Source organism: Nelumbo lutea, chromosome 7 (genome assembly GCF_056320005.1).
Source record: "Nelumbo lutea isolate HS-2025 chromosome 7, American lotus-T2T, whole genome shotgun sequence".
Taxonomy (NCBI): Eukaryota; Viridiplantae; Streptophyta; class Magnoliopsida; order Proteales; family Nelumbonaceae; genus Nelumbo; species Nelumbo lutea.
This window is the reverse complement of record NC_142690.1, coordinates 48,609,353-48,636,517: the sequence shown is the minus strand read 5'-3', so window position 1 is coordinate 48,636,517 and position 27,165 is coordinate 48,609,353. Positions and strand designations below refer to the sequence as shown.

The window sequence follows — 27,165 nt, the reverse complement described above, 5'->3', positions numbered from 1 at the left end:
TCATGAAATTCAAGAGATTTGTAATATGAGTTTCAGTTTCAGATGGATCCCCATAGAATTAAATCAGGTGGCAGAGGGTCTGTTTTGTTTTTTTTTTTTTGGTAAAGAGATAAATCTGAGTTTGGAGGGACTTTTTGTACAATGCAAATATGATGCCTTTTGCGTAACTGGGCTTTTCTTTTTTGTGTTGCCAAGGCCTTTTTAATACATCCTCTTATATACATCCTTCCCTTGTTTTGATTATACATAATGAAATTATGACCGTTCTTCAAAAAAAGAAAGAAATAGTTGAATTGACTTAAGAGGATTATGATTAGGTATTAATTGTAGAGCATACCTGACTGCTCCAAAAGAGAAAATAGTCACAGATTAGGGCATTTAACTATCCATAAAATTTTATTAAGCATGTATTAACTAATACCAATGAATAAACTGGAGATTTTTTGGCTACCTGATCCGGGACAAAGCCCCTAGTAGCTGTGCAACTAGGTCCAGAAGGAGTCCTCGCAAATCAACCAATGAGGGATATTCAACCTGGCTTACAACCCTGCAATTAGTAAGCATTTCATCAATACCAAGGAATAAAGTAAATGGAAATCCTAATGTTTAACCTTGAGGATACTATGAATTGCATATTTTTCCCTAAGACCAACAAAAAGACAATTGTTCAGAAAGGTTCAGTATCCAAAGTTGGCTTCTATATTACATGCTTCAGTCCAGAGAAATAGAATTAAAATAAAAAGAAGTTACAAGATCAGGTCATAAGAAACCACCAGACACGAGAAAAACAAATAAAAGACAACTCCAAACAGTTCCATGCAAAATCAACAAAAAGATAGCTTTTCAAGTCAATCCCAACACACGGTACACCCTAAGAATAACACTTGCAAAATATCCCCTGAAAGTCTTCTATCCCTGCATAACAAAATCTTTAACACCAATCTACCCTTTCCATAACAGGACAATGGCTGGGGTGGAAAGGTAGCTTCTTCCTCATCCTTTTTCTCCTTGGAAAGCAATCCATGAGGTTTACCCTTGCCCAATTTTCCTTAATTTTACCCATTTTGATGTTGGGGTGGGAATAGAGTCCATCTTTGGGAGGACCTCCGGTTGGGTGAGTCTCCTCTTAAAGTACAGCGCCCTTTGCTTTATACTCTTCAACTACAAACTTGAACCCATACCAAAGTTTTTCCTTGTGGGGTTAAATTGGGACTTTGGGCTTAAATTAGACTTAGTGTTTTTGGTTCAAAATCTGGATACAAGAGTTTGATTTGCCTCTCCTAATGGCTTTCTTTACTTGTGCTTCCTTCTTTAATAAACTCTTACTTTCCAATCCTTTGGAGTAGAATTTTCTAGTGAAAGAGATTTGGAGTAAGCCCATCCCACCCAAAGCTCAAACTTTTGTTGGGAAGTTTTTATTGGAAAGATACATAGTTGTGACATGCTGCAAAGAAGGCCAAATAAATGTCTTTCTCCTCCTATCTGTTTCCTTTGTAAACCAACCAGTGAAACTATCTTCCATTTACTAATCTCCTATCCTTTCATTCACTTTGTTTGGGAGTACTTTTGTTCTCTCTTTGGGTGAAGGTGGGTCCCCCCCAAGATGTGATAAATCATTTTAGCTCGAGTTTTTTGAAGAGGCCAAAGAAAAGAGGGAGAGTTACATAGAAGGCAGTTAGAGGCCCTAGGGCAGCTTTGGTGTGGACAATTTGGGAAGAAAGATCCAAGGAGAAACTAGTAGACTCTATAAAGATCAAAGTAAAATTTTCAAGACTTCTTAGTGAATATTAATAAGAATTTGGGCTGAAGTGGCACAATCATCTAAGGTGAAAAACAGGTCAGTTGTGGGGTGGAAACCTCTACCAAGAAACACGATCAATGATATTATAAGAACTTGGGCTGAAATGTACAATCATCAAAGGCAAAAAACAGATCAGTTATGACAATTTTAAAAATCAAAGTGGCACACTGGGTAAAAACAAAGGAACTTTTTCAAGACTTCTCTGTGAATGATATTTTAAGAACTTGGGATGAGCAACACAATAATCTAAGGTGAGAAACAAGTTGGTTATGGAGTGGAAACCTCCAACAAGCAACACAATAAAGATGAATTTTGATGGGAGCTCTATGGGTAAATCCAGGGCCAGCAGATATAGGGGGTGTTTTCAGAGATTCCTCAGAAGGGTGGGTGCTATGGACTGAAGACTTATCGGTGTGGATGATTCTCTGAAAGCTGAATTGGTGGCCTTATTGCAAGGTCTTAGATTAGCAAAGCAATCTGAATTCGGCCTTCTGGAAGTAGAGGGGACTCAAAACTGATCATCATTTGGGTGAAAGGCATTTGCAAAGTCCCTTGGATGTACAGGCATATTTTCAGGGAAATAGAAGTTCTATCAAGGGGAGTTAAACATCTCCTACAATTTGGGTTAGAAGAATTACAAATAGGATGGTAGATACACTTAGCAAAACAAGGGGTTAATAGACTTCATTTGATTTGGGCCATAGTTTGAATTATGTGTATTCTACTTTACTGAAAAAAAAATACATCCATGTTCCATTTCCAATTGATAAAATCATCCTATTATCCCAAACACCCTAGCCCCCAAAAATTTCAGAAATGTGATTTCTAATTCAGCTGAAACCAAATTAACACCAACTCCAATATGCTAATTTGATTTCTCAAAAGACCTTTTAGACTCTATAACTCCCAGTTCCAAGAATACCTTTCTAGCAAATTCCACCCCCTTACATCCCACTTCAACTTCTTTATCAATAAACCTTCTTATATCTATCTTGTTATCAATCTGAACAACTTCACCAACTAAACCATCACCTTCAACATTTTGATGTTTTGTTGATTCCTCCAAATATTTCCCTCCATTATTTTTTTCTTTTTTGATCAATAATTGAGAGATGGAATTATTTCTCTCTGGGTGGGAGGGTAACTCTAATTAAATCAATAATTGAGAGATGGAATTATTTCAATAAAAGTGACCAGGATGCTAGAGAAATATATGAGGGATTTCCTTTGGGAACCAGGAGAAGAGAGGATTATCTGGTAAAGTAGGAGTTGGTGAGAAAATTGAAGGAGAAGGATGGCCATGGGCTAGGAACTAGGAATGTGATTCACAGAAATATGTCTCTGCTAGGAAATTTGTTGTGGTCGTTGCCAACCGAAAGGGACAGGAGGAGGCTATGGCACAGGGTCATTGTAAGCATACAGGGTACTTAGGACAATGGCCAGGATGCAAAGGTAGCTTCTCGTTCCTCTTCAACTTCTCCATGGAAATCAATACAAGAGGTACTTTGTTTAGATATGATGTGGGGGATGGAGAACAAGTTCATTTTTGGGGGAATCTTTGTTTAGATGAGTCTCCTCTCAAAATTCAATTCCCTTTGCTTTACTCCTTGTCCAACTATTTTAATGCTTAGCAAGGGAGATGGATGTCATATTCAATTGGGTCAGGAGAACTGCAAATGGGATGGTGGATTCATTGGCTAAACAAGAGGTTAACAAACAGCAATTGTTTTCAGCTACAGTGTAATTCAATTTCCTGCTGTAAAGCATGGGCTGTTGAATTTCTGATATGTTTGTACTAAGACAGAACTGCCAAACTTAAGTCAATTTACTGCTGCAAATTTCTTCCTCGCTGATCAAAAAAGTACAATATTATATACAAGGTACACTAATAATGGTGTACAGGATGTCTTGGAGCAGTCCATACTGCTTTCCCTCTGATCGAGCAGATCTAGGTATCCAGAAGGAAGTGCCAAATGCCTTGCTTCCTGATATGATAACCAAGCTTCCAAGTTCCTTCCACTTCAACTTTTAACGAGAGATTGAATAAGTCTTTGAATCCCCTTCAACTATTAGGCCCACAAGCCAACTGAAGTAGCCACTTTCAAACCTTGAACCACAGCTTGTAGTTCTGCTCATATAGAGTTACCAAAACCTAATAATCCAGATATTGCCACTTTTATTTCCCTTCCTAGGGCTGCAGCCATCAAAATTCAATTTGATTCCATCTAGTGGAGGGTGTATCGATGCCATATTCAAGCTCACTCTACACATAGATGAGACTAACAATGCTGACCATCCTCCATATCATCAGTGGGAAAATAGAATACTCTTCCCTAGTTTCCACCTGATAAACGAGTCTAATTTTAATCAAGTATATTAATGAGTCTGAACTAATATTTGTCAAAATAGATTTTAGCATCCATTCTTCCCATACAGTCCAAAGAATAGCAACTCTTGGGCAAATACATAGGATTTTACCCCCCCTTTATTCTAGGAGAGAAGAAGTTTGTACTAATTAAGGCATCAATATCTGTAGCGAGATTCCACCTAACATCAAATATAGCAAAACAAAAGTTCCCAATGCTAATCATGATAAAACGGGAGATTACTAGGAGGAATTTATCCCCCCCATTACATCCTCTTTTATAAATTTTCTAAGCTCTCAATAACTGGCTAAGTTCTATATTTTCTTACTAAAGGTGTTATCCACCCAAAATTCTGACAGATATCTTTAAAGACAAAAGAGTTTCCATCAGCACAGGGTGATGATAATATGTTCCACCCGAGAAGACTGAGTGTTTCTCTTTTCTGTGGCACAAGCCTCTGAAACATTTACCAATCAGAAAAACATTTCGTAATATCATTTAAAAAAGGGCTGACTTGACAAGTATTTGCATACATACCCATATGATATGCCGCTGAAAAAATTTGTCTCTAGGATGACATTCAAAGAAATAGAGTTATAACTACCTTTTTAACCATGGAAAAACTGGATCATAGTCTTCAGTTAATAAGACAGGGTTTTGCAATCCAAAGATCCAGTGAATTTTCAATTAAAGAACTATATGTGATTTCGGTATTAGTGCAATATAGATCCAAACAGATTCACTCGAAATGAGCAGATAGATAGCATTTAGAGGTAAAAAATGAATGAACAAAACAATAGAAAACAGATGATTCCATGCACTGAATCATAATATTTCACAAGTACCTAAGGCCAAAACAAGAGTAATACCACTGTGACAAAATTTTATTTGTTCCCATTAACAATGGTCGAATGTTAATTTATCAGTATACAGACCAGAGCTTCACATAGTTGCTGAATATCCAGTCCATAATAATTAGTTGTAAAAGATGTTCCAATATAAAAATGAAACTTTTTATTAGCAAGGAAGGTCAGATAAGTGGATATACACCTAAATGACAATCATTGGTGAACGTTGTTATCCTCTCCTGTACAAAGATTTTTTTTAATCAATGACAGAAAAATTCAATTTATTAATGAAAAAAGATAATTACAGCACTCCGGGAAGAGATAAAATGGCTTAACTCTCCCCAAAAGAACAGAAATATGAATATAAATATAGCCCTAAACATTTGATCCCTTTCCACCCCCTGCTTTGCCAAAGTATCTGCAAAAGCATTTGCAGTCCTCTTCACCCAATGAATCTGAACTTCCAACCCCCTAGTTAGCCACTTAACCTCCCTTCTCATTGGCATATTTCCAAAGTCCATTGTCCTCCTGTAACCAACTTTGAGTCTCCTTCAACAACTAGCCTTTGGATTTTCAGCTCCTTTATCTTCCTCAGACCTTCCATTAAAGCATATACCTCATTTCTAAGAGAGTCACCACTCTCAAGGGGGCCTAAATACAATGCAATCACCTTCCCATTCTCATCTCAGAACACACCACCAGCTCAAGGGCCCTGGATTGCCCTCACTACTACCATCAAAAGTTAACGTTATAAACCCAGAGGCTGGTGGTGACCACAGAGGAAATGCAGTTAATGTAATAGGAGCAAAGTTTACAACCTCCAACCAACTATTCAGCAGCATATCCGTAAATACATCAGTAAACATTTCCAAGGATTTTAACCAATGCACCATCCTAACCATTATTACCTCAATGACACCTTTATTCCTTTCCTTATCAGAAAATGACCTTCAGTTTCTTGCCATAAAGTCTAGCAAATGGCAGCCCTCACACACCTCCACATAATCCTACCCCTTTTCTTCGGCTATCTAAGGAAAGAAGTAGCAAACAAGCTTTGTATATCCGGTGAAGGGATCCACCTATAACCAAATAAAGAAAAAAAAACCAATCCCATATATCAAAAACAAAAGGGCAAAAAATTAATAAGTGGTAGTAGTTTTTACCATTAACCTTGCAAAAGGATGCACCAACTTGGGGGGGAAGCATCGATTAGGCCTTTTTCCTCTGGAATAAGTCACAAGTGTTACATCTTTTCAGGAATGCTTCCCAGCAAAATGTTCCAATCCTTGGAGGGATCGGCTCACCCCAAACTTCCTTTACTGGAAAAGTTTGTATGAAGTTGTTGGTAGGTTGCACCAGGGACTTAAAGAAAGAAGCACAGGAGAATGCCCCAGAAGGGGATAAGGTCCAAATTCTATTATCCCTCTTTGAAGGATCCAACACCACCCCATTCAAAATCTGAATTAGTTCCAGAACATTTCCAAATTTTGACTCCCTAAGGCCTCTTCTAAGACCCAAATCCCAATCAAGCCTAAAGTTTGAGTCAGAGAAAACCAAAAAAATCATACACAAACTTCCCATTACACCAGGAGAGGGAAAGTAAAGAGGAAATCAAACTTTCAAAGGTACATCCCCCACCCAAAGGTGTTCCCAAAACTTTACCTGATTTCCAAAACAAAGGTCATACCTGATGTATTGCAAAAATGATGGAAGAATGGCATGTATGAATTTCCAAGGAGAAACTATAGTAGTCCTTGCCACAACCCCAGAGTCCCAACCATCATCTGCCTATCCATGAATACTCAAAATTACCTTAGTCCACAACTTATCATTATTCCCTCCAAACCTCCACAACCATTTCCCCAATTCACCCTAGGATCTTTCCTATCCTCCCCTAGCTCCCACAAGAAATCTCTCATCGGTTTTTCGAACACTACTTATTCTTTTTGGGATCCTAAAAACAAATAGATAATATGCTAGCAAGCTAGAAAATGTAGACTTGATCAAAGTGATTCTGCCACCCAGAGAAAAATAATTCTTCTTCCAAGAGGCTAAACTTTTCATAAACCTATCAATTACCGGGCTCCAAAAACTGTTATTCCTCGAATTATCCCCTAAAGGCATCCCCAAGTAATTCAAAAGCCACTGTACAAAGATAACCTAATTTTTTTTATCAACAAGTACCATTGAAAGATAATGTGCAAATGAAGGAAAAAGAGTTCAATGTGTAGAATAAACATGCAAATTATACACATGAAATAATAAACCCATCTCAAACAGCCCCACCTGTCAGCATTGATTAGCCAGTCGAAAACGAAGTTTTCAAGTCCAGACCAAAGCTTCTCTGCAATGAGGAGAAAACCATGACTTTTTGACTAAGGTGTCCAGATATGGTCAAAGAGGCTAATATCAATAAAACAAACAAACCTGTAAGCCCCTCTTGTGGGCAACACTCAACGAAGCGAATACATGCCGAGCAAAATATGCACTCCACTGCCAGCTGAAGCAAACAAAGATACATCATTGAACTTGAATATAAATAAGGTAAACATTTCTTAACAAAGATATGATATGTATTAAAAGAAGGCAACTTGTCATAGGATTAAGTCACATTCAACATAGGACAGAAAGTTAATGCTAGAAATCCTATACCCTCCCTACTCCCTAGCTGATAGTGGAAGGAGTTGGAAAGGTGAAGTTATATAGGAGACACTCCATCCCATGTTAGATATTTCTTTTTCTTTTGATATGATATGTACATTTCAGTTTGACCTTTTCATTTCAAGATGCTAGATATCTAGTTCCTTCGTTGTAACCTAGGTGATTGTATTTTTCTTCCAGCTTTTGAGCTGAGCTCTTTTAATCTTGTTAATGATTAAAAAATGCAAAAATGCTGGTACATATATACATATATATATATATATATATAGGTAGAAAGATAGACAAACATACTTGTACTGTTCATATATGTACACAAATGTATACATATTTATCTGCCACTGCAGATATAACTCCAGCCATTTATAAGATATAAATCAAGATATATTTCTCTTAAAATTTTATTCAACATTGTGAATTATGTATCCATAGACACATGCATGTGCATTATGTATTAGGTTAGGTTTATTTAGCAGAAAAACATTCAAATGGGAAAAGAAAATGCCTGAAAATTAATATATGGACTACTTGATAAGTATACACAAGCATAATTAAGGTTGAGTGAGGCTCTGGCCCAAGGAGGCGATGCAAAGACGAACTTTTTGCGGAATTTAAATGCTGTGCGCATATTGATGGAGGTGTCAGAAATTCAGTTGGTGCCTTCTCTGCTTTCCCTTCATTTTGTGGGGGAGAGTTATGAACTGAGACTAGTAGTTAAAGGTTCCTACCAAGGTGGGTGGATGATTTTCTTCAATGCAAGGGACCTACCAGCGAAAGTGATCAGACCTTTGTTGTAGGTAAGAAGTCGAACAGTCAGGAGGTGGAAGGAAGAACTGAGGTTGATGATGAGGGCAATTTTGGTATTTTAGGAAAGTTGAGTGAGGCTGGCCCAAGGAGTCATTGTGAAGATTGAGGTTGGAGGAAATTGAAGAGTTGTGAAGTAATTGGGGCCCAGCTGAACCTGGCCAACTTAACTGCTAATTCAGGCCTGCTTACTTTAGTGGGTTGTGGTTCTGATGTGGAAAAGGTCGAGGGGTATGAGGAAGGTTTAATTGAGAAGAAAGCGGTGGATTCTGAAGAGACACTTAGGACCACTAGGTCAAGTGGAGGGCCGAGTCGGACCTAGATCCTAAAAGTTGATTGTTATGAAGGAAGGCCAATCAGCGTACAAAAGATAAAGTGAACAAAAATTGGTCTTTGGGTTTCAAGCAGCCGAAGTTTAAATGGTTCAGAACTTTTGGTAAAAGTTTTCCAAGGAAAAAGGGAGAAGCTTGGGTCTGGGCGATCACCAAGTACAATAAGAATGGTGCAAAGAGGTTAGTTAAAGGAGTTGGGATGGAGCATGACAATCGTTGTCTTCCTCCAGTTGATAGTGCTTCAGGCCTCAGTTCTAAAGATGTTGGAGATTCCTTGGCCTCTGTTCGGGTTGAGGAAAATGCAGCAAAGCCTCAGGAAAACATGGATGTTCCAGAAAAGCCTGATCTTATTGCACCTCGAGAGGTTCCTTCAGCTAAGCTGATAAAGTTGGGGGAGGGGGAGGAGGAGATTGAGGTAGAAAGTGTCTCTGTCGGTGCTAAAAACAAGATCAAAGGTGAAGTTGTAGAAGGGAGGGCTGTCAAGGCAGGTGGCTCACGGCTGCAATGGTTTCTAGGACAAGAATCTAACCGGTGACAACTTGTGTTTTGAAGAGGTGAAGATTGGAAGATTGGGCATCGATCTGGGTCGGAGGAGCAAGGTTGATGAGAAGAGTGAAGTATAATGGGTTAACTAGCAAGAAAGCACGGGTTTCAAGAAATCCTCATGTTGTTTGTGACCAAAATTTTTCCTAGTTGAAGCTTGGTCTAGTGGGGGCAGGACCTACAAAAGGTTTTAAATGGATTTACAAAAGAAAAGGATTGAGAGGCATTTCTCCATCAGAATCTGGTCTTTGTGGAGCAATGATACAATCCCAACCACTGGATCCCCATCTGGGTAAGGTGCATCAAGATGAGAAAGAGAGTTTTGAAGGTTCTAAAGTTGACAAGAATTCAATGGCGAAAAAGAATGAAGCTTTGCCTCTTCAGAAGTTAGTGGAGAAAGAAGTTGAGATTGGAAAAAGCCTTGGCTTATTTTTTTGGGGAGGTTAGGAATTTGCTATGAAGGCCTTTGAGGAGTTCAAGAGAAATAGGAAGGAAGAGAGTTTGAAGATAGCAGTAATTGGGGAGGGAAGAAAGAAGTGGGATGAGGATGTCAATAGGCAGGATGGAGTGTTCAAAGGTGAGTAGGGAGATGATGTCAGGGTTATGCGATTCAAGGAGCTGGGTGAAGGTGATCGGAGTCGGACATGTGCTTTTTGTTTTTGTCTTGTTTGGCTGTAATCTGGTGTCAAAGGAAGTGAGTTTGTGTTTGCGTCTATTGCTTTCTCTTGGGTGATTTCTTATCACCTTTCTCTTGTATTCTCTTTTTCTTTTAATGAATTTATCTTTATTCTTCAAAAAAAAATAATTAACCTAATATGATTCAAGAACCTTCCACTTGGATGTTATCCAAGTTCATGGAGTTTGGTGCCTTCCTGGGGGTGTCTCTTAAGGACATGGAAAAGCTGACAAAGTCGTATCTTGTAGTGGTGGAGAGAAGAGTGCTCGAAGAAAAAGGGAAGAAAGGGAGGAGGACAGAAAGGGAGCTGTTTAGATTGTCTTGGGGCCTTAACGAAGTTGCTAGGGGTGTAGCGAGGGGCGGAAAGGAGGGATTAAGGGGTAAGGCTTAAGGGGAGGGCGGGGATGGGAATGGACCACCAAACTAAACTGTCTCTTCTTCCAAATGAAGATTGTCTCTTGGAATATCAGAGGTCTGAACTCAGGCAGGAGAATGGTGGTGGCAGGGGCACATATAAGCAAGTGGAAGGCGGATATCCTTTGTCTCCAGGAAACCAAAATGGATACTTTGGATGCCCAGAAAATAGGAAGCATTTGGGGAGAACGTGATTGTAATTGGGAAGCTTCCCATGCAGTGGGGACTGCAGGTGGGATAATAGTTATCTGGGATTCAAATGTGGTAGAAGTAAAGGGTAGGAAGGTGAGTCTTTTTTCTATTTCAATTTGGTTCCAGTTGCTCCAAGATGGTTGGGATTTTGTTTTAACTGCAATATATGGTCCAAATGTGAACTCCTAAAGTGATTTTTTCTGGCAGGAACTTGTTGAAGTAAGAGAAGAGTGGAATATGCCTTGGGTGGTAGGAGGGGATTTCAACACTACTCGTTTTGAGAATGAGAACAAAGGGGAAGTGAGATCCAGGAGAGCCATGAGGGATTTTGCCAGCTTTATGGAGAGATGGGAGTTAGTGGATCTTCCTTTGATTGGAGCCAAATTCACTTGGACAAACAATCAGGAGGATGCAACTCTTATGAAGTAGACCGTTTTGTGGTGTCTACTGAGTGGGAAGAGAAGTTCCCTAATCTGTCCCAAGAGGCCCTTCCTAGACCTTTAACAGACCATATTCCCATTTGCCTGGATTGCGGTGGCATTCAATTCAAGCCAGTGCTTTTCAGATTCGATAACTTGTGGCTTGAAGAGGAAGGTTTTGTGGAGCAGTTGAGAAGTTGGTGGGAAGGTGTTTCTGTGGAAGGAACAGCTAGTCATGTGTTTGGCAAGAAGTTGAAGGCCTTAAAGGAGCAAATTAAAATCTGGAAGGACTCTTTCAAAGGGGTGGAACAGAAACTGAAAAGTTGTTTAGATACAATAGTCGAAATCAACAGAGCTAAAGAGGAGAGGCAGTTAACTCAGGAAGAAAAAAGGAAGAGACAAGGAGCCAAGCTGGATTTCGACAGAACGGCCTATCAAGAGGAGACAAAATGCAGTGTTCCAAATGTTTCTGGTTAAAAAAGGGTGATAACAACACAAAGTTTTTTCATAAATTAGCTAGTTCTAGGAGAAGGGAAAATATTCTGAAAAAGTAGGTTGTGGACGGTGTGTTGTTGGAGGAGGTAGACAGAATGAAAAGCCATATTGTGGAATGAGAATCTTTACAAGGAAGAGTGGGATAACAGGCCAAAACTTGATCGCCTGGAGTTTGATGGCCTCTCAGAGGAGCAAGCTGCAGATTTGGAGAGAGAGTTTGAAGAAAGGGAGATTTCGGAGGCTTTAAAAGAGATGGAAGGAGATAAGGCTCTGGGTCCGGATGGGTTTACCATGGCATTCTACAAAGACTGTTGGGGTTTTCTAAAGAATGATGTTTAAAGGGTGTTGAAAGAATTCCATAACTCAGCAGCTCAGGAAAGGAGTTTAAATTCCACTTTTATAACTCTAGCTCCAAAGAAAAAAGGGGTAGAGGAAGTGGGAGACTTCAGACCAATTAGTCTGGTTGGTAGTATATACAAATTAATTTCCAAGGTTCTTTCTAAGAGGCTCAAACTAGTCATGGGGACCCTAATCTCAGAAAGTCAAGGTGCTTTGTGGAGGGTAGACTCATGGTAGATGGAGTGTTAGTAGCAAATGAGATGATAGATACAAGACTGAGAAGTGGGAGGGCTGGACTGCTCTGTAAAATCGATTTTGAAAAGACTTATGATCATATCAACTGGCAATTCTTAGACTACATCCTAAGAAGAATGGATTTTAGCTCTAAATGGTGGGATTGGATGAAAGTATGTGTGATTACTCCCTCGTTCTCAGTCCTAGTAAATGAGGTGTCCTGTGGTCACTTTAGGAGTTCTAGGGGCCTAAGGCAAGGGGATCCTTTTTCCCCCTTCCTTTTTATATGTGTGACTGAAGCTCTAAGCAGAATGATGAAAAGGGCCACAGCAGGGGGGTTCATAGAAGGTTTTCAGGTGGGAGATAAAAGGGTGGAGGTTTCTTTGTTGCAGTTTGCAGATGGCACTCTCATATTTTGTGAAGCTTCAGTTCATCAGCTTGGTTATGTAATGGCCGTGCTGCAGTGGTTTGAGATTGTGTCAGGCATCCATGTAAACAGGCATAAAACTGAACTGGTTGCAGTGGGAGATGTACCAGAAATAGAGAGGTGGGCGGAGGAGTGGGGATGTAAAAGAGGTACACTTCCTTTGAATATCTGGAGATGCCTCTAGGCACTAGGTGCAACTCCAAATCAATATGGGAGCCCATTGTAGAGAGATTAGACAAGAGTTTGGCTTCTTGGAAGTACAAGTACTTACTTATGGAGGTAAATTAACTATGCTGAAAAGTGTTCTATCTTCCCTTTCCTTGTATTTGCTCTCTTTATATCCAATTCCTAGTGGGATGGCTAAGTCTTTGGAGAGGAAGATGCAGGAGTTTTTGTGGAACGGATGGAGGGATGAGAAGAAAAAATTCATGTTGGTTAGCTGGTCCAAGATCTGCAAAACCCAAATCTCAGGGGGGACTGGGTGTGAGAAGAATAAAGGATCTCAATTCCGCTTTACTGGGGAAGTGGCTTTGGAGATTTGAGGAGAATCAAGGTGGTTTGTGGAGAAGGGTGATAGCAGCCAAGTATGGTTATGGGATCTCTGATTGGGTCCCGGGTGAGCTAAACCAATTCTATGGATGCTCTGTCTGGAAAGGGATTGGGAAAACTTATGGTCCATTCTCAAATGGAATTAAATTTAGGGTTGGGAATGGGAGGCAAGTTCTTTTCTGGAAAGACTTATGGTGTGATAATAGACCCTTGAGGGCCTCTTACCCTACCCTCTTTGAAGTAGCAGTGGACAAAGATGCTCTGGTTTCAGACTATTTGCAGGTGCAGAGTGGAAATATTGTTCTTTTTTTTATGAATGAGTGGAAATATTGTTTGGGTTCCTATCTTCAGGCGAAATCTGAATGATTGGGAAGTGGAGTGTCTAGTAGAATTGCTGCATTTGTTGTATAGCACCCCAGTGGAATTAGGGAGAGAGGATAGAAAAGTTTGGGAGTGAGAGAAGTCAGGGGAATTCTCAGTTAGGTCCTTTTACAACTATTTTTCCAGATCAGAGGATGAGCCAATCCCAGTTAAGTCTGTATGGTGTAAGGGAGTGCCCACAAAGGTGGCGTTTTTTGTATGGACAGCCTACTTTAACAAGATTTTAACTAGGGATAATCTGGAAAAGAAGGGTATGCTGTTAAACAAACTGTCTGTGTGCTTTGTCAGAATCATACCGAGTAGTAAACCACCTGCTACTCCACCGTGTTTTCTCCTGTGAGGTCTGGAACAAAGTCGAGAATTTATACGAGGTGAACAGTTGCTGCCCTGAATCAGTGACAGATCTTGTGAAGAGTTGGAGAGTCAAAGGTCTAACTAAAGAGGGCATGGTTTGGAATCTGACTCCTGCTGCAGTTTTCTGGTGCATATGGCAGGAGAGGAACGCAAGGATTTTCAAGAACCAACATAGCTCCTCAGATACAGTATTTCAGAAAGTTTTGGGAAAAATGTTTTCCTGGTTGGCAGTAAACGATGTTTTCAAGGAAAGAAGTTTTAATTCCTTTTTTGCGGTTGGGAGTCTTTTTGTAGCTTTTCTGGTGCAGTTTTTGTAAATCCCCGTGTACAGCTCCTTGTTGTACATGTTTTTGTCCTAATGAAATTCTTACTTCACCTGTTTCAAAAAAAAAAAATTAGCCTAATATGTATAAAGAATCTAGAGTCATGTCCATTCTCCAGTCCATAAAATTTTCAACCAACACTCACCAAGCATTTTCCCCTAGAATTTTGGAGAAATGTTAACAATAACATGCAGTGAAACATAGTAATCCAAAACTGTAAAAAAAGATCCACTAACCATTTTTTTACAAACATATGCCTTTACAGATAAATCCATGTTATATTGTGCAAAGTTTTTCAGTTTTATCAAGGTGAGTATTACTTGACCATGATCCAGTACCTTACGCTGAAATGTAGAGGCATCATTTGCACCCTTTGGAGATTCACTGCAACAGATCCAATAAACTCCACAAAAAATTAGAAACATGTCACAAGTTGAACCATTCCAAATTTTCAATTAGCAATAATACCTTTATCTACTTTAAACCTTTTATAATGGAAGTACCTTATTTATAATATATCTAGAAAATGACATACTTGAAGGTATCTTTTTAAAATAATATAAGTGGGTGTTTTTAGGAGATTCCCAATTACACCTACAAGAGGCAATGTGCTTAGAACAGAATGAAAGCAACTTAACTGTAACAAGAATGTATGTGTGAAACAGAAGTGCCAAAAATTTAACTCATGCTAAGCCATAATAATAATGGCTATAAGTTATTTCCCTATGCAGTTAGAAGGTTCAGAGGTCAGAAAAGTACTCAGACTATTCACATATCAAAAGTATCCACTAGATTGAAATGGGGATTATTTGGGGTTGGACCCAATAAGAGGGTAAAGAAGACAGAGAGGATGATTGAAAGAAACAAAGAGGCTCTTGCTCTAGGCTGTAGCTATGAAGCTGGTGAATAGCTGGGCAATTGATTGGGCAACTCTTTGAAGGGTTTTTTGCTTGTTGAGTGTAGGGCTGTTGTCATTGGACAGAGGATTGATTCTTCTGGGTCAGTCTGTTAGATTTTTTTTCAGGTTGATTAGGGGTTAAGATTCATTTGCTTGTAATTTTGGGTTATATCCTGTTCGGGATTGGGGGATTCTATTCTATTTTGGCTTTGGGGAGATAATATTGGGAAATTAAAACTTAAAAGGGTAAGGCAGGCTTTTGGGGCTGTTTTTTTTTTTTTTTTGAGCAGTAAAAATCTTTCATTAATAACAGAGAGATTAAGATACAATAGCTAAAGATTGCATAGGAAATTGCAATCTCCAGCAATCAGTTACAATTCTGCCCAATACAATGAAGATCTATTTGCCCCTTGTTTTGCTAGGGTATCCACCATCCCATTTGCATCCCTTTTAACCCACCCAAACTGAGAGTTGAACTACCTTGCAAGTGTGTCAATTTCTCTGAAAATAAACTTGAGCTTCCAAGGTGCTGATGTGATGTTTTTGGCCCAAGAGATGACCAATAGAGAGTCTCCTTCGATTTTTAAGTCTGTTGTTCCTATCTGCTCAGCCATCTTTAGACCTTGAAGTAGGGCTAGAGATTCAGCCTGTATTGAGTCACCATAACCTATTGGTCCAGAGTAGAGTGCCACCACCACACCCAGATAATTTCTAAACACACCCCCTATGCCTGCCCTTACAGGGTTGCCAAGAGAACTCCCATCGAAATTCAGTTTTAGTTTGTTCTGTGCTGATGGCTTCCATTCCATGCTTACAAGAACTATGGGCCCAATTCCTTAGTATCTCATTCGTGGAGTAGTTTCTAAAAATCTCCATGGTCTTCACCCAATGTGCAGTTCTGATTTTTATGGCTTCAATAACTTCCTCCATTGTTTTGCTTTTTCCTGAAAAGATTCTTAGGTTTCTTTCCTCCCAAATAGTCCATACTGTAGCTGCTCTCACTGCCTTCCATATACATTTTCCCCTTTTCTTCCATTGATACAGGAAAGAGGGGCTGAATAGATTTACCACATCCTGTGGGGGAGCCCATCTGCATCCAAAGAGAGAACAGACAACATTCCAAATACTAGAAGCAAAAGAGCAAGATAATAGTAAGTGGGTTAGAGTTTCACCACATCCCAAACAAAGGACACACACATGAGGAGAGAGGCAATTGTTTGGCCTCCTTTTCTATACCACATCACAAGTGTTTACCTTCCCTAGGAACACTTCCCAACAAAAAGCTTGTACTTTTGGAGGGATCGGTTTAGTCCAAATTTCTCTCACTGGGAAGTTCACCCCCATAGGGTTAATATGACTGAGCAAATCAAAGAAAGATGCACAGGAAAATAAACCATCAGAAGTTGGGGATCACACTCTACAATCAGCTATAGATTGGTCCAAGTAGACCCTCTCAAGTGTTGAAATCAACAGCACTAGAGACTCACACTCATTTTCCCTCAACCCTCTTCTAAAGCCAAAATCCCAAGAGATCCTTAATTCTAAAAGCACACCAAACCTAGCAACAGGTCTGGGAAATTGAACATAAGAGGCACATCCCCAACCCAAAGGTCTTCCCAGAATAAAACTTTGTTGCCACAACCAACATCAAACCTGATAAATTGAAGAAAAGTTGGATATACCTCAAAGATTGCCTTCCATGGAGAGGAAGGAGCTGCATTGGGGGCTAATTTTGCATCCCAGCCGTTATCTGCATCACCATGTAAGCTTTTAATGACCCTGTGCCACAACCTCTTCTTCCTCACAAGGGAATCTCCATAGCCATTTCCCTAGGAGGGCCTTGTTTTTCTTTATTAGGTTCCTTATACCTAACCCACCCTGGTCCTTGGGGTAACAAACTTTCTCCCATTTCACGAAATGATCTTTCTTTTCTTCACCTGGCTCCCACAAAAAGTCCCTCACAATCTTCTCCAATTTCCTAGCTATTTTCATCAGGATCTTAAAGGTGGAAAGGAAGTTAGTGGGAAAGTTTGCAAGGGTTGATTTTATCAAGGTGATTCTTCCCCCCAAGGAAATATAATTTCTCTTCCACATTGCCAACTTCTTCATGAACCTCTCTACCACCAGTTTCCAGAAGCTTTCAGCTTTTGGATTCCCACCCAAGGGCATTCCTAAGTATTCCAGAGGCCAATTTTTCACTTCACAACCTAGCAGATTTGCCATGGCTTGGATATCCCCCCCCCTTCAATGTTGATTCTGGCTACACAGCTTTTTCCCCAATTGACTTTCAATTTGGAGGTCTGCTGAAATTCATCCACCAATCTTTTCAGATTCCTTAAACTGGTTTCATCACAGCTTTCACAGAAAATAATTATGTCATCAACAAATTGCAAATGAGACACCACAACTTCTAATCTACCCATTCTCCAACCTTTAAACTGGTTTTCTTGATCAGTTTTGGTGATTTGTCTAATCAAAATCTCAGCCACAAAGGTGAATAAGAATGGAGATAAGGGGTCACCCTATCTTAGTCCTCTTTTAGCCTAGAAGAAATCCTTTGCAACCCCATTCATCATAATAGAAAAATGTGTTGAGCTAATACATTCTTTAATGACCCTGTGCCACAACCTCTTCTTCCTCACAAGGGAATCTCCATAGCCATTTCCCTAGGAGGGCCTTGTTTTTTTTTATTAGGTTCCTTATACCTAACCCACCCTGGTCCTTGGGGTAACAAACTTTCTCCCATTTCACGAAATGATCTTTCTTTTCTTCACCTGGCTCCCACAAAAAGTCCCTCACAATCTTCTCCAATTTCCTAGCTATTTTCATCAGGATCTTAAAGGTGGAAAGGAAGTTAGTGGGAAAGTTTGCAAGGGTTGATTTTATCAAGGTGATTCTTCCCCCCAAGGAAATATAATTTCTCTTCCACATTGCCAACTTCTTCATGAACCTCTCTACCACCAGTTTCCAGAAGCTTTCAGCTTTTGGATTCCCACCCAAGGGCATTCCTAAGTATTCCAGAGGCCAATTTTTCACTTCACAACCTAGCAGATTTGCCATGGCTTGGATATCCCCCCCCCCTTCAATGTTGATTCTGGCTACACAGCTTTTTCCCCAATTGACTTTCAATTTGGAGGTCTGCTGAAATTCATCCACCAATCTTTTCAGATTCCTTAAACTGGTTTCATCACAGCTTTCACAGAAAATAATTATGTCATCAACAAATTGCAAATGAGACACCACAACTTCTAATCTACCCATTCTCCAACCTTTAAACTGGTTTTCTTGATCAGTTTTGGTGATTTGTCTAATCAAAATCTCAGCCACAAAGGTGAATAAGAATGGAGATAAGGGGTCACCCTATCTTAGTCCTCTTTTAGCCTAGAAGAAATCCTTTGCAACCCCATTCATCATAATAGAAAAATGTGTTGAGCTAATACATTCTTTAATGACCCTGTGCCACAACCTCTTCTTCCTCACAAGGGAATCTCCATAGCCATTTCCCTAGGAGGGCCTTGTTTTTCTTTATTAGGTTCCTTATACCTAACCCACCCTGGTCCTTGGGGTAACAAACTTTCTCCCATTTCACGAAATGATCTTTCTTTTCTTCACCTGGCTCCCACAAAAAGTCCCTCACAATCTTCTCCAATTTCCTAGCTATTTTCATCAGGATCTTAAAGGTGGAAAGGAAGTTAGTGGGAAAGTTTGCAAGGGTTGATTTTATCAAGGTGATTCTTCCCCCCAAGGAAATATAATTTCTCTTCCACATTGCCAACTTCTTCATGAACCTCTCTACCACCAGTTTCCAGAAGCTTTCAGCTTTTGGATTCCCACCCAAGGGCATTCCTAAGTATTCCAGAGGCCAATTTTTCACTTCACAACCTAGCAGATTTGCCATGGCTTGGATATCCCCCCCCCCTTCAATGTTGATTCTGGCTACACAGCTTTTTCCCCAATTGACTTTCAATTTGGAGGTCTGCTGAAATTCATCCACCAATCTTTTCAGATTCCTTAAACTGGTTTCATCACAGCTTTCACAGAAAATAATTATGTCATCAACAAATTGCAAATGAGACACCACAACTTCTAATCTACCCATTCTCCAACCTTTAAACTGGTTTTCTTGATCAGTTTTGGTGATTTGTCTAATCAAAATCTCAGCCACAAAGGTGAATAAGAATGGAGATAAGGGGTCACCCTATCTTAGTCCTCTTTTAGCCTAGAAGAAATCCTTTGCAACCCCATTCATCATAATAGAAAAATGTGTTGAGCTAATACATTCTTTAATCCACATCCTCCATCTTTCACCTAGCCCCATCTTTTCCATTAAATTCAACAGGAAAGACCAATCCACCATATCATAAGCTTTTTCAAGGTCCAATTTACAAATCAAACCTTTGTCACCTTGTTTTCTCTTAGCTGCCACACACTCATTTGCCACTAAAATTTGATCCACAAATAGGAATGACCAATCCACCATATCATAAGCTTTTGGGGCTCATTTTTTATGTTCTGTTTTGTGGGTGAGTCCTTATCACCCCTTTTGTAAATCTCTCTTTCTAATTTTAATGAAATTTATTTTTTTATTTATTACCAAAAAATAATAAACTAATATGCTCCGAAATGGAACAAATTATAGAACATTATACATGAATCCATAACCTTGCAATCCCCAATTACACTAGATGAATTGCGGATTGAAGACTGACATTTCTTAACTGTTTAGCATTACTAAAGGACTCTTTGCAGTAAAAAGGATACCCAATACACAATAGCAGTTGTGCATCAAGCTATCCCAACATAAGTACCTTAAGAGGAACATTTTATTGTAAGAATAAACCAAAAGTGACACAAATTCCACATTGAACCATATGCTTGAACTTGAAGAACAATGGCTGGGGAGCCAATGATGCTCAGAGCAGCTGGCTCAGTCGTCTGGGTCAAATGGGTCAACCCATGAATAAGAATATAGAAAACAGATAAAAAATCAGAAAATTTGCAAAATAAGAGCATTTGTCTAATAATAATATGTTCATTATATTAAACAAAAATAAGTATGATAAATGAGAATTGTTGTAATAAATGATGGAAATGGTTGAAAATAAAAAAAAAGGGAAAATGATGATTAATGTCCAACCCACGACCCACATATCGGGACAAACAGCTTAATGATTAAACCATTTGGAAGGTGGATGGTAGAATATTGCTATGATTTGAGATTTTAAAAATTATTTTCTAGCTATAGGTGTCTTAGAAATATGGTTTTAATTTTTCTCAAAATTTTCTGGTATTTCAAAATTACTATTAATGATAACCTTTTGACATAGAAATTCTAAATTACTATTGATAACAAAATTATGATTTATACTTTTGGTGATTTCTGGTGTCTTTACATTAAGTTAGTTTGGTAGGAGGCGTTATTCAAGTTTCCTTATAGCAAATGGAAGTTGATTTGGGTCAATTTCCAAATCCAAATTGGAGCCTATAAGGGGACATCCAAGTTCATATGCTGTCAATAGAGATGGTGATTGCAATATAAGAAGAGTTTATTAGATCAAATAAAATTTGGTTTGGTGAAATATGGTTATTGCCAGGAAACTTTTGTCCTTTTTTCTCACTTATTTCTTCTTCTAAATGATCAATATCTTTCCTGTTTACCGTAACAGCACAAGCTATTATCTCTCTTCTTAATTTCTTATTCATTCTTTGGTGGACAGTAAGCTGTCTACTTGCTTTTCCATCCCTATTCTTCATCCTTAATCACCCAAAGCCCATTTATCACCCCACAAAGCCCACTGCCAGGTCTGAAATTTGTATGACCCCAACCCCATCTTACAACACAATTGATCCAACTGCCAGGTCAACCATTAACTTTTTTGAAAATAAATAAAAATGAAAATTTACTAATGAGCAAGAGAGAACAACAGAGTAATAAAGCAATCACCCACAAAAAGCCAAAACCCAAACATAAACCACCAAACCCACCGCCCCAAAAAATCACACAAAAAAAAAAAAACTTTCCCAAGCCTTATAAAACATCCCAAAACAACTCCCCTTAATATCTCCAAACCAAAACTAACCCTACCAAACCTCACCACTCAGATTTCCCTAAGGATTTTCTCCATTTGGATTTTGTCTGTGTTCCAATTTAAAAAAAAAAAAATTCTTGCAAATTCTTCCCCACGTATGAAAGATAGCCCTAATATATTGCTTACTTGGACTTCAGTTTCCACTATTTTCCAAGTCCACCTTTTGAGCTGTTTTCCGCACTCAATCAAAAGCTACCTCCTCATTCTTCTCATTTCCCTCCTCTCCTAATATTTTCCTCTTCCTCTAAAGAAGCATCTTCCTTTTGACCACCTGAACATGGATCTAATTTTTCTTCTTTTCCATCACTTTCTACAACGGCTTCATACCAGTTCTATTTCCTGCATTGCTCTGTGTTCTAGTTCTATCCTTCATCCTTTTCCTTCTGTAAACTTACTTATACTTGCTAGTTGCTACAAGGACCAATTCCAATTAGTCCTTCCTTCAAACGATGAAACACTTTTGTGACATGAATCAACTGACCAACATTATATTCCTTGGGCATTTTCAAGTTGACCAAAGAATCACCATCTTTTTTGTATTTCTTCACCCATGCTAATAACCTTTTTCCTCCTTAGTTCCACCCCAACTTTCCAATAAAAACATTTGAAAAAGATCAGTTGCTCCCCTCCTCAAAAACAACAAGAGCTTTCAGAACCCTTCAGAAGCTCAATTGCTTCTTCCCCCAGTTGTTTATTCCTTCTTTCCTCCATTCCTGAATGTAAAAACTCCTTCTCAGAACCAGACTCTTCAACCTTCTCCCTATCTAAAAGTGCATCACCCTTTCCATCCTTTTTTCCATTATCTAAAAACACCCATTCTTCTAGAAAACAGTCCCCATGGGGTTGAAGCATCATTATCATCCACTACTGAGCCCTGTAAAACTTCTTCTATAATCTACTCTTTTTTTTTTTGTACTAAAATTAGAATTTATTAAAACAAAAAAAAAAAAATAGAATACAAGGGAGAGTGACCAGGAGTCACTCAAGAGGGTAAAGAGAAACAGAACAACCCCTAGACCAGACAACCTCAACACACCATCGAAACCGAAAACCCAAGATAAGAAACCAAAATTACAACAACAAAAACCCAAGCATCTGAAAACAATCTTGAAAAGGCTGCACAATCAAAGAAACACAACATCCCCCCTAAACTTCAAACAAACTTTCTCCACTCCAACCTGAGTCTGAATAAGACCTGAGGTCTTATCCCTTGAGCTCTTAATCTTCAAGATGTTACTCAAGAAGCTCAATCCATCCTTGTGAAAGAAACTTGTTGTCACCCAATTCCAAACTTCACAACTCTTCTTACCCAAACCTTCATGCTTCCTGAAGAAATGTTTTTCAAATTTAACAGCCTTTCTTCCATTAACAAAACTTGACTCTATCCTTTGTCCTCCTTTCTCTCATTGAACCACACTACCATAAAGCTAAAGGCTCAGTCTTTAAGGTACACAAAGCTAGACCACTCCACCAATCTACCATCATTTGAACCTGCCCTTCCCCCTCCATGTCAACCATGGGTTGAAAACATTAACTTAAAGCTCCATTTTCATACTTGTCATCCCATGCTTTTATCCCGTTTTTGTGGTTGAGTAAATTGACAACACCAAAGCAACTAACCCAAAAAGGGCTTTTTCGCAAAAATAGTGGGGCAACACGCCTTCAACGCCTTGGGATGCATAGATCTCAAAAAGTTACCCACAATCAAAAATGAAAAATCACCACAATCGGGCATCTCAGTGCAAAGTTATAGCCTCTAGAAGTTTGCATATACATTGAGTGTGCAACCCATGGCCCAGTGACCAGGTTGAACAGGTCAACAAGTGAATGGTTCAACCACCTGGATCAGACAGTTTTTGACCAGGCCAACGGCTTTTAACCAAATGGCAGGTTTCATGTAAACCGGACCCAGAATCTTGACCAGGTGATGGTTTCAACAGTTCAACCAGCCAGGTCAATGGCGGGTTGTAAACATTGTTCTATACAACTAAAAACACCAAGATACCTTAACATGTTTGTACATGTCTAAACCATGGTTTGAAATATCGACAAGATTTGGCAAAATTTTCCCTTTTGCTAAGTGGTGATCTGAAAATTTACAAGAATCTTTATTTTCCAAAATCTCCAATATTTTACCAATGTTTCCCCAAATCTTGCCAATATTGATAGACTATGTTGGGATTCATGTAGTCAACCCCATATGTGCGATTAAACTTCTAACAATTCCTTGAAGGTTTATTAACTAAGTCCATGTTTACAGAAAATTTCACTATTTTTTAAATTTTCTAAATATCTCAGTGAAATTAGCAAAATATCCTTAAATTTTTCCCATCACTACATGGAAAAATGTCCACTAATATCCACTACGATCAAAATTGTGAACCATGGTCTAAACACTATGATCCCAATAATGAAACACAACACAAAAATGAAAGCCTTGTGGAATAAGCTTTATTGCATGGATACATCTAAACTATACGTATAGCATATATTAAGAGATCACACCATAAGAAATGTCTTAAGTGACGTAAGTTTCACCAGGTTTGCCAGGTTACACTTGTTAAAAAATAGAAGGACCATTACTAATGTCGGTACCAACTACGAGGGTTTTTGGGAGGGATGGACTGAATGCTTGGCTTATAAAAATAGAAAAAGAAAATCAGTGTATTGAATGAGAAGCTTGTATTCTAATCCATGTAATAATGAGTCATATCCCTGCTCCCTGTATCCATGTTTATATGTAGGCATCTACATGAGAAAAAAATTAGTAAATTACTATTCTTAATAATGTTGTCTTTTTTTTATAATTCTTATTGTTAATGCAAAGCATATAATAGATGAAATTTCCTATATATGACAGTGTTTTAAAAGCGCAAGGCAAGGCACACGCCTTTTTGAAACAAGGCTCAAAATTTGTAAAAAAACCAAAAATGCAAAAAATCAGAAAAAACTGTAAAGAAATAACGTGTGTATATATATATATATATATATTAAAAATAGTATTATTTTAAAAAACACATATTTAAAAAGCATATTAGCTCAAATTTAACTATATAAGTGTAACATATGGTGCATATTCAAAGTGAAAATGTAACATATAGTTTATTCTTTTTTTTTTTTTGAAGATATAGTATATTCTAGGAGCCACTTTATACCAATCCCCTTGAGGCATGGCCAAACAAATCCATGTTAGAGTCCTAAATCCGTAATTCCTGCACAAAAGTTTGCTTTTGTGATTTTAATTATAATTCCTTATCTTCTAAAACTGATTTGTATAAGGATGAATGTACAATATTAACAAAAATGGGATTCTCAGAGCCCCTTACCCAGTCACCAAACTTTAAAAAAAAAAAAGTGCAACACTTAACTAAGGCACACACCTGGGCTGAGGTGCACCAGGTGATGCCTAGGCAAGGTGCATACCTTGAAATGTGCCTCACCTGTGCACTAGGCACACCTTTTAATTAAATCACTGATATGCGGAGGAACTTATCATCCTATAAGAAGTTCTCCACAATGAATTACAAAGGTTTCCATAAATGAAATAACTCTGATAAAGTTGAAAGATTATAAAATAAGCTCACCTTTCTCTCCACCTGAGAAGAGCTTCTAGGAGAGGAATAGGTGTATGCCGAGCCACCATTGCTAATGAATCTAACACTTGCTCATAAGCCGGGTCCGATGGCCGAAGATACTGTCCATCCTGAATATTTTCCATGCAATGCAGAGTTATGGAAAAGAAACAACTTATGAGTACCCATTTATACCAACAAATATTCAGCACTTACAGCCTGTGAGCAATTATCTATTTATAAGAATAATATCAAGAAATTTCACCCACTATGGAAATGGGTACTGTGCCCATCTCTGACACATCACTTTTAATGTCAATTCCCCATGCAACATTTTGTCCATGTCATGTGTAACATTGCAGCCGTTAGAGCAGCATTTACCCTTACCAATTTATCATATTCTTCTGCCCACTGAAGGGTATGATGAGCCCAACAATAGTTTTGCGTTCCTACCCAAATGCTGTCCATTGCCAAAGAGAGGTCATTCGTCCTCTCATTTCATAACTTTTATTTGTCCAATGAAATGCATAAAATTGATAAGCTTCACAATCACGCAAATACAATGCAAATTGATAGTGTGGTAGGTAGGTACCTGTGCTTGGGCTGTTTCAATGCGGCGCCTGGCAAGAGGAAGAAACCGCTGGAGCAGTGCATCAACGATCAACTTTGCAGCACCACCGGGCTTCATTTCTTTAAGTCAAATCTCTACGCTCTTCAATTCGATTGAAGTGGCTCTATTGTGTTTTAAAACATGGAGTCGTGATGTGAAGTGTTCCACTACCCGGAGGCATGAGGCGAAGTTCAGAACACAAGAGGCGTCGGCCTCCGGAGCACAAGGAGGCACAAGCCTCGACCATGTGTTTTTTATAGGTATTGTTGGAATTTCTAATAATAAAACATCAAATTCAAACAAAATCAGATATTGAAAGCATCATAACATAAATTAAACTGAAATAAGTTAAATCTTAACCTCAAGAAGAAAAATCAAACAGTCGCTAGATTTTTTTAACAAAATAGCAATTATATCAATAATTAACAGAAAAGACCAAAATGTTTATTGACACGTCAACGTCTAAGGTTCAGCAATTTGCAAATGTTTAAATTCCACCTTAAACCAAATTAATGTTTCCTCTTTAAGTTGTGAGTGCGCAGTGTTCCACAAGAAAGAATTCTTCAGCCAAAGTCGAGGAAAGAAGGGAAAAAATGTTAAAAATACAGGGAATAAATGAAGTTACTTGAAGTTGAAGCTGCTGCGCTGTATTTGGTCTTCCAAAGTATAACAGGGTCTTCAGTCTTGCAAAATAGAACAGGGGCAGGAAAAACTAAGAAGAATACGAAGAAGATCAGACGAGCTGCTGTTCAAGCTATGCCATCAGTCCAAGAATAGAACCAGTATAGACTACCAAGAAGAAGAAAAAAAAGAACAGTAACAAGAAAACCCATACCTGCAAATGTATTGCAAGGCTCGAGATTGAATAGAATAAAAAGAAGATGGAAACATGAAGAAACTAATAATAACATACCCGTAAGCAGCTCGACCGAGAGACTTCAAACTCGACTTTCGAGGCTGGTTGCAGTAGCAGATTCGAGCCCTAATTTTGGGTCTGCAAAATAATAATTCTAATGCAGTGTTTTTCCTTCCTTTTAAGTAAATCATGACTTTACCATTTACCAAAAACAAATTGTGATTATTTCTAACGTAAATTACAAATTACCACCCAGTAATTTGGTGTAGTGACACTTACCCCCGAACTTTTATTTATAACAAAGACCCATATTTTTTTTATATTTTAATACTTTGCCCCTCCATAAGATTCTCCTCCCTGTCATGTACTAGATAAGCATTTTTAAATTTCAAACTATCATTTCTTTAACTAGTTGGACACTTCTGCTATTTTTCTTACATATATATTTGAATAAACTTCCTAGTTATGTCTCTTTCTTCTTCTTTATCCATTTGTTCAAATAGGATTTAAGAAGCAAAGTAGACAATTTTCGTTGTTTTGAAATGCCATTCTCTCTCACTCAAACGAATCTTGTAACTCTATAAGGGCAAAGCGTTTGATAAATTAACTTTCCTCATTCAATCGAATTAACAGGGGCCAAAGTGTTTGAATCTAAATATTTATATTTTAGGGAGATCTTTGTCACAAATAAAATTTGGGGGCTAAGTATTAATACTCAATATACGAGATCATAATCTCTAATATACCCTTTTTTTAATGAACTCAAAACCATGATTACGATTCCCAACTTTGAACTTTGAAATATTTTGTATCATAGTTTTATATTTGTTTTATTTTTCTCTTATTTTATGCACAAAAGAAAATGGGACTTATTATTATTAGGGTTAATGAGGGAAGAACAACTATGAAAGGCATGCCATAATGAGACTTGGGCAAACTATCATGATTGCCCCTAACCAAACACAAAACCGTTAAATGAGGGCCC

General features: G+C 38.4%; 1 protein-coding gene across 2 annotated transcripts in view; it reads right to left on the bottom strand.

The window, feature by feature from the left end:
• Positions 1–26,349, bottom strand: part of LOC148846300 (uncharacterized) — a 73,750-nt gene extending 47,401 nt beyond the window's left edge. The window contains exons 1-8 of one of the 2 annotated variants that reach the window (XM_088956051.1): positions 26,238–26,349; positions 25,950–26,036; positions 25,307–25,599; positions 24,727–24,845; positions 14,494–14,539; positions 7,443–7,515; positions 7,302–7,359; positions 452–547 (exon numbers count right to left, since the gene is read on the bottom strand). In XM_088956051.1, the coding sequence (XP_088812177.1) occupies positions 452–547; positions 7,302–7,359; positions 7,443–7,515; positions 14,494–14,539; positions 24,727–24,845; positions 25,307–25,402 (488 nt within the window). In that variant the 5' untranslated portion in view covers positions 25,403–25,599; positions 25,950–26,036; positions 26,238–26,349. The remainder of the gene's footprint in view (positions 1–451; positions 548–7,301; positions 7,360–7,442; positions 7,516–14,493; positions 14,540–24,726; positions 24,846–25,306; positions 25,600–25,949; positions 26,037–26,237) is intronic. The other variant, XM_088956052.1, reaches the window with a different exon arrangement.
• Between the last annotated feature and the right edge of the window lie 816 nt (positions 26,350–27,165).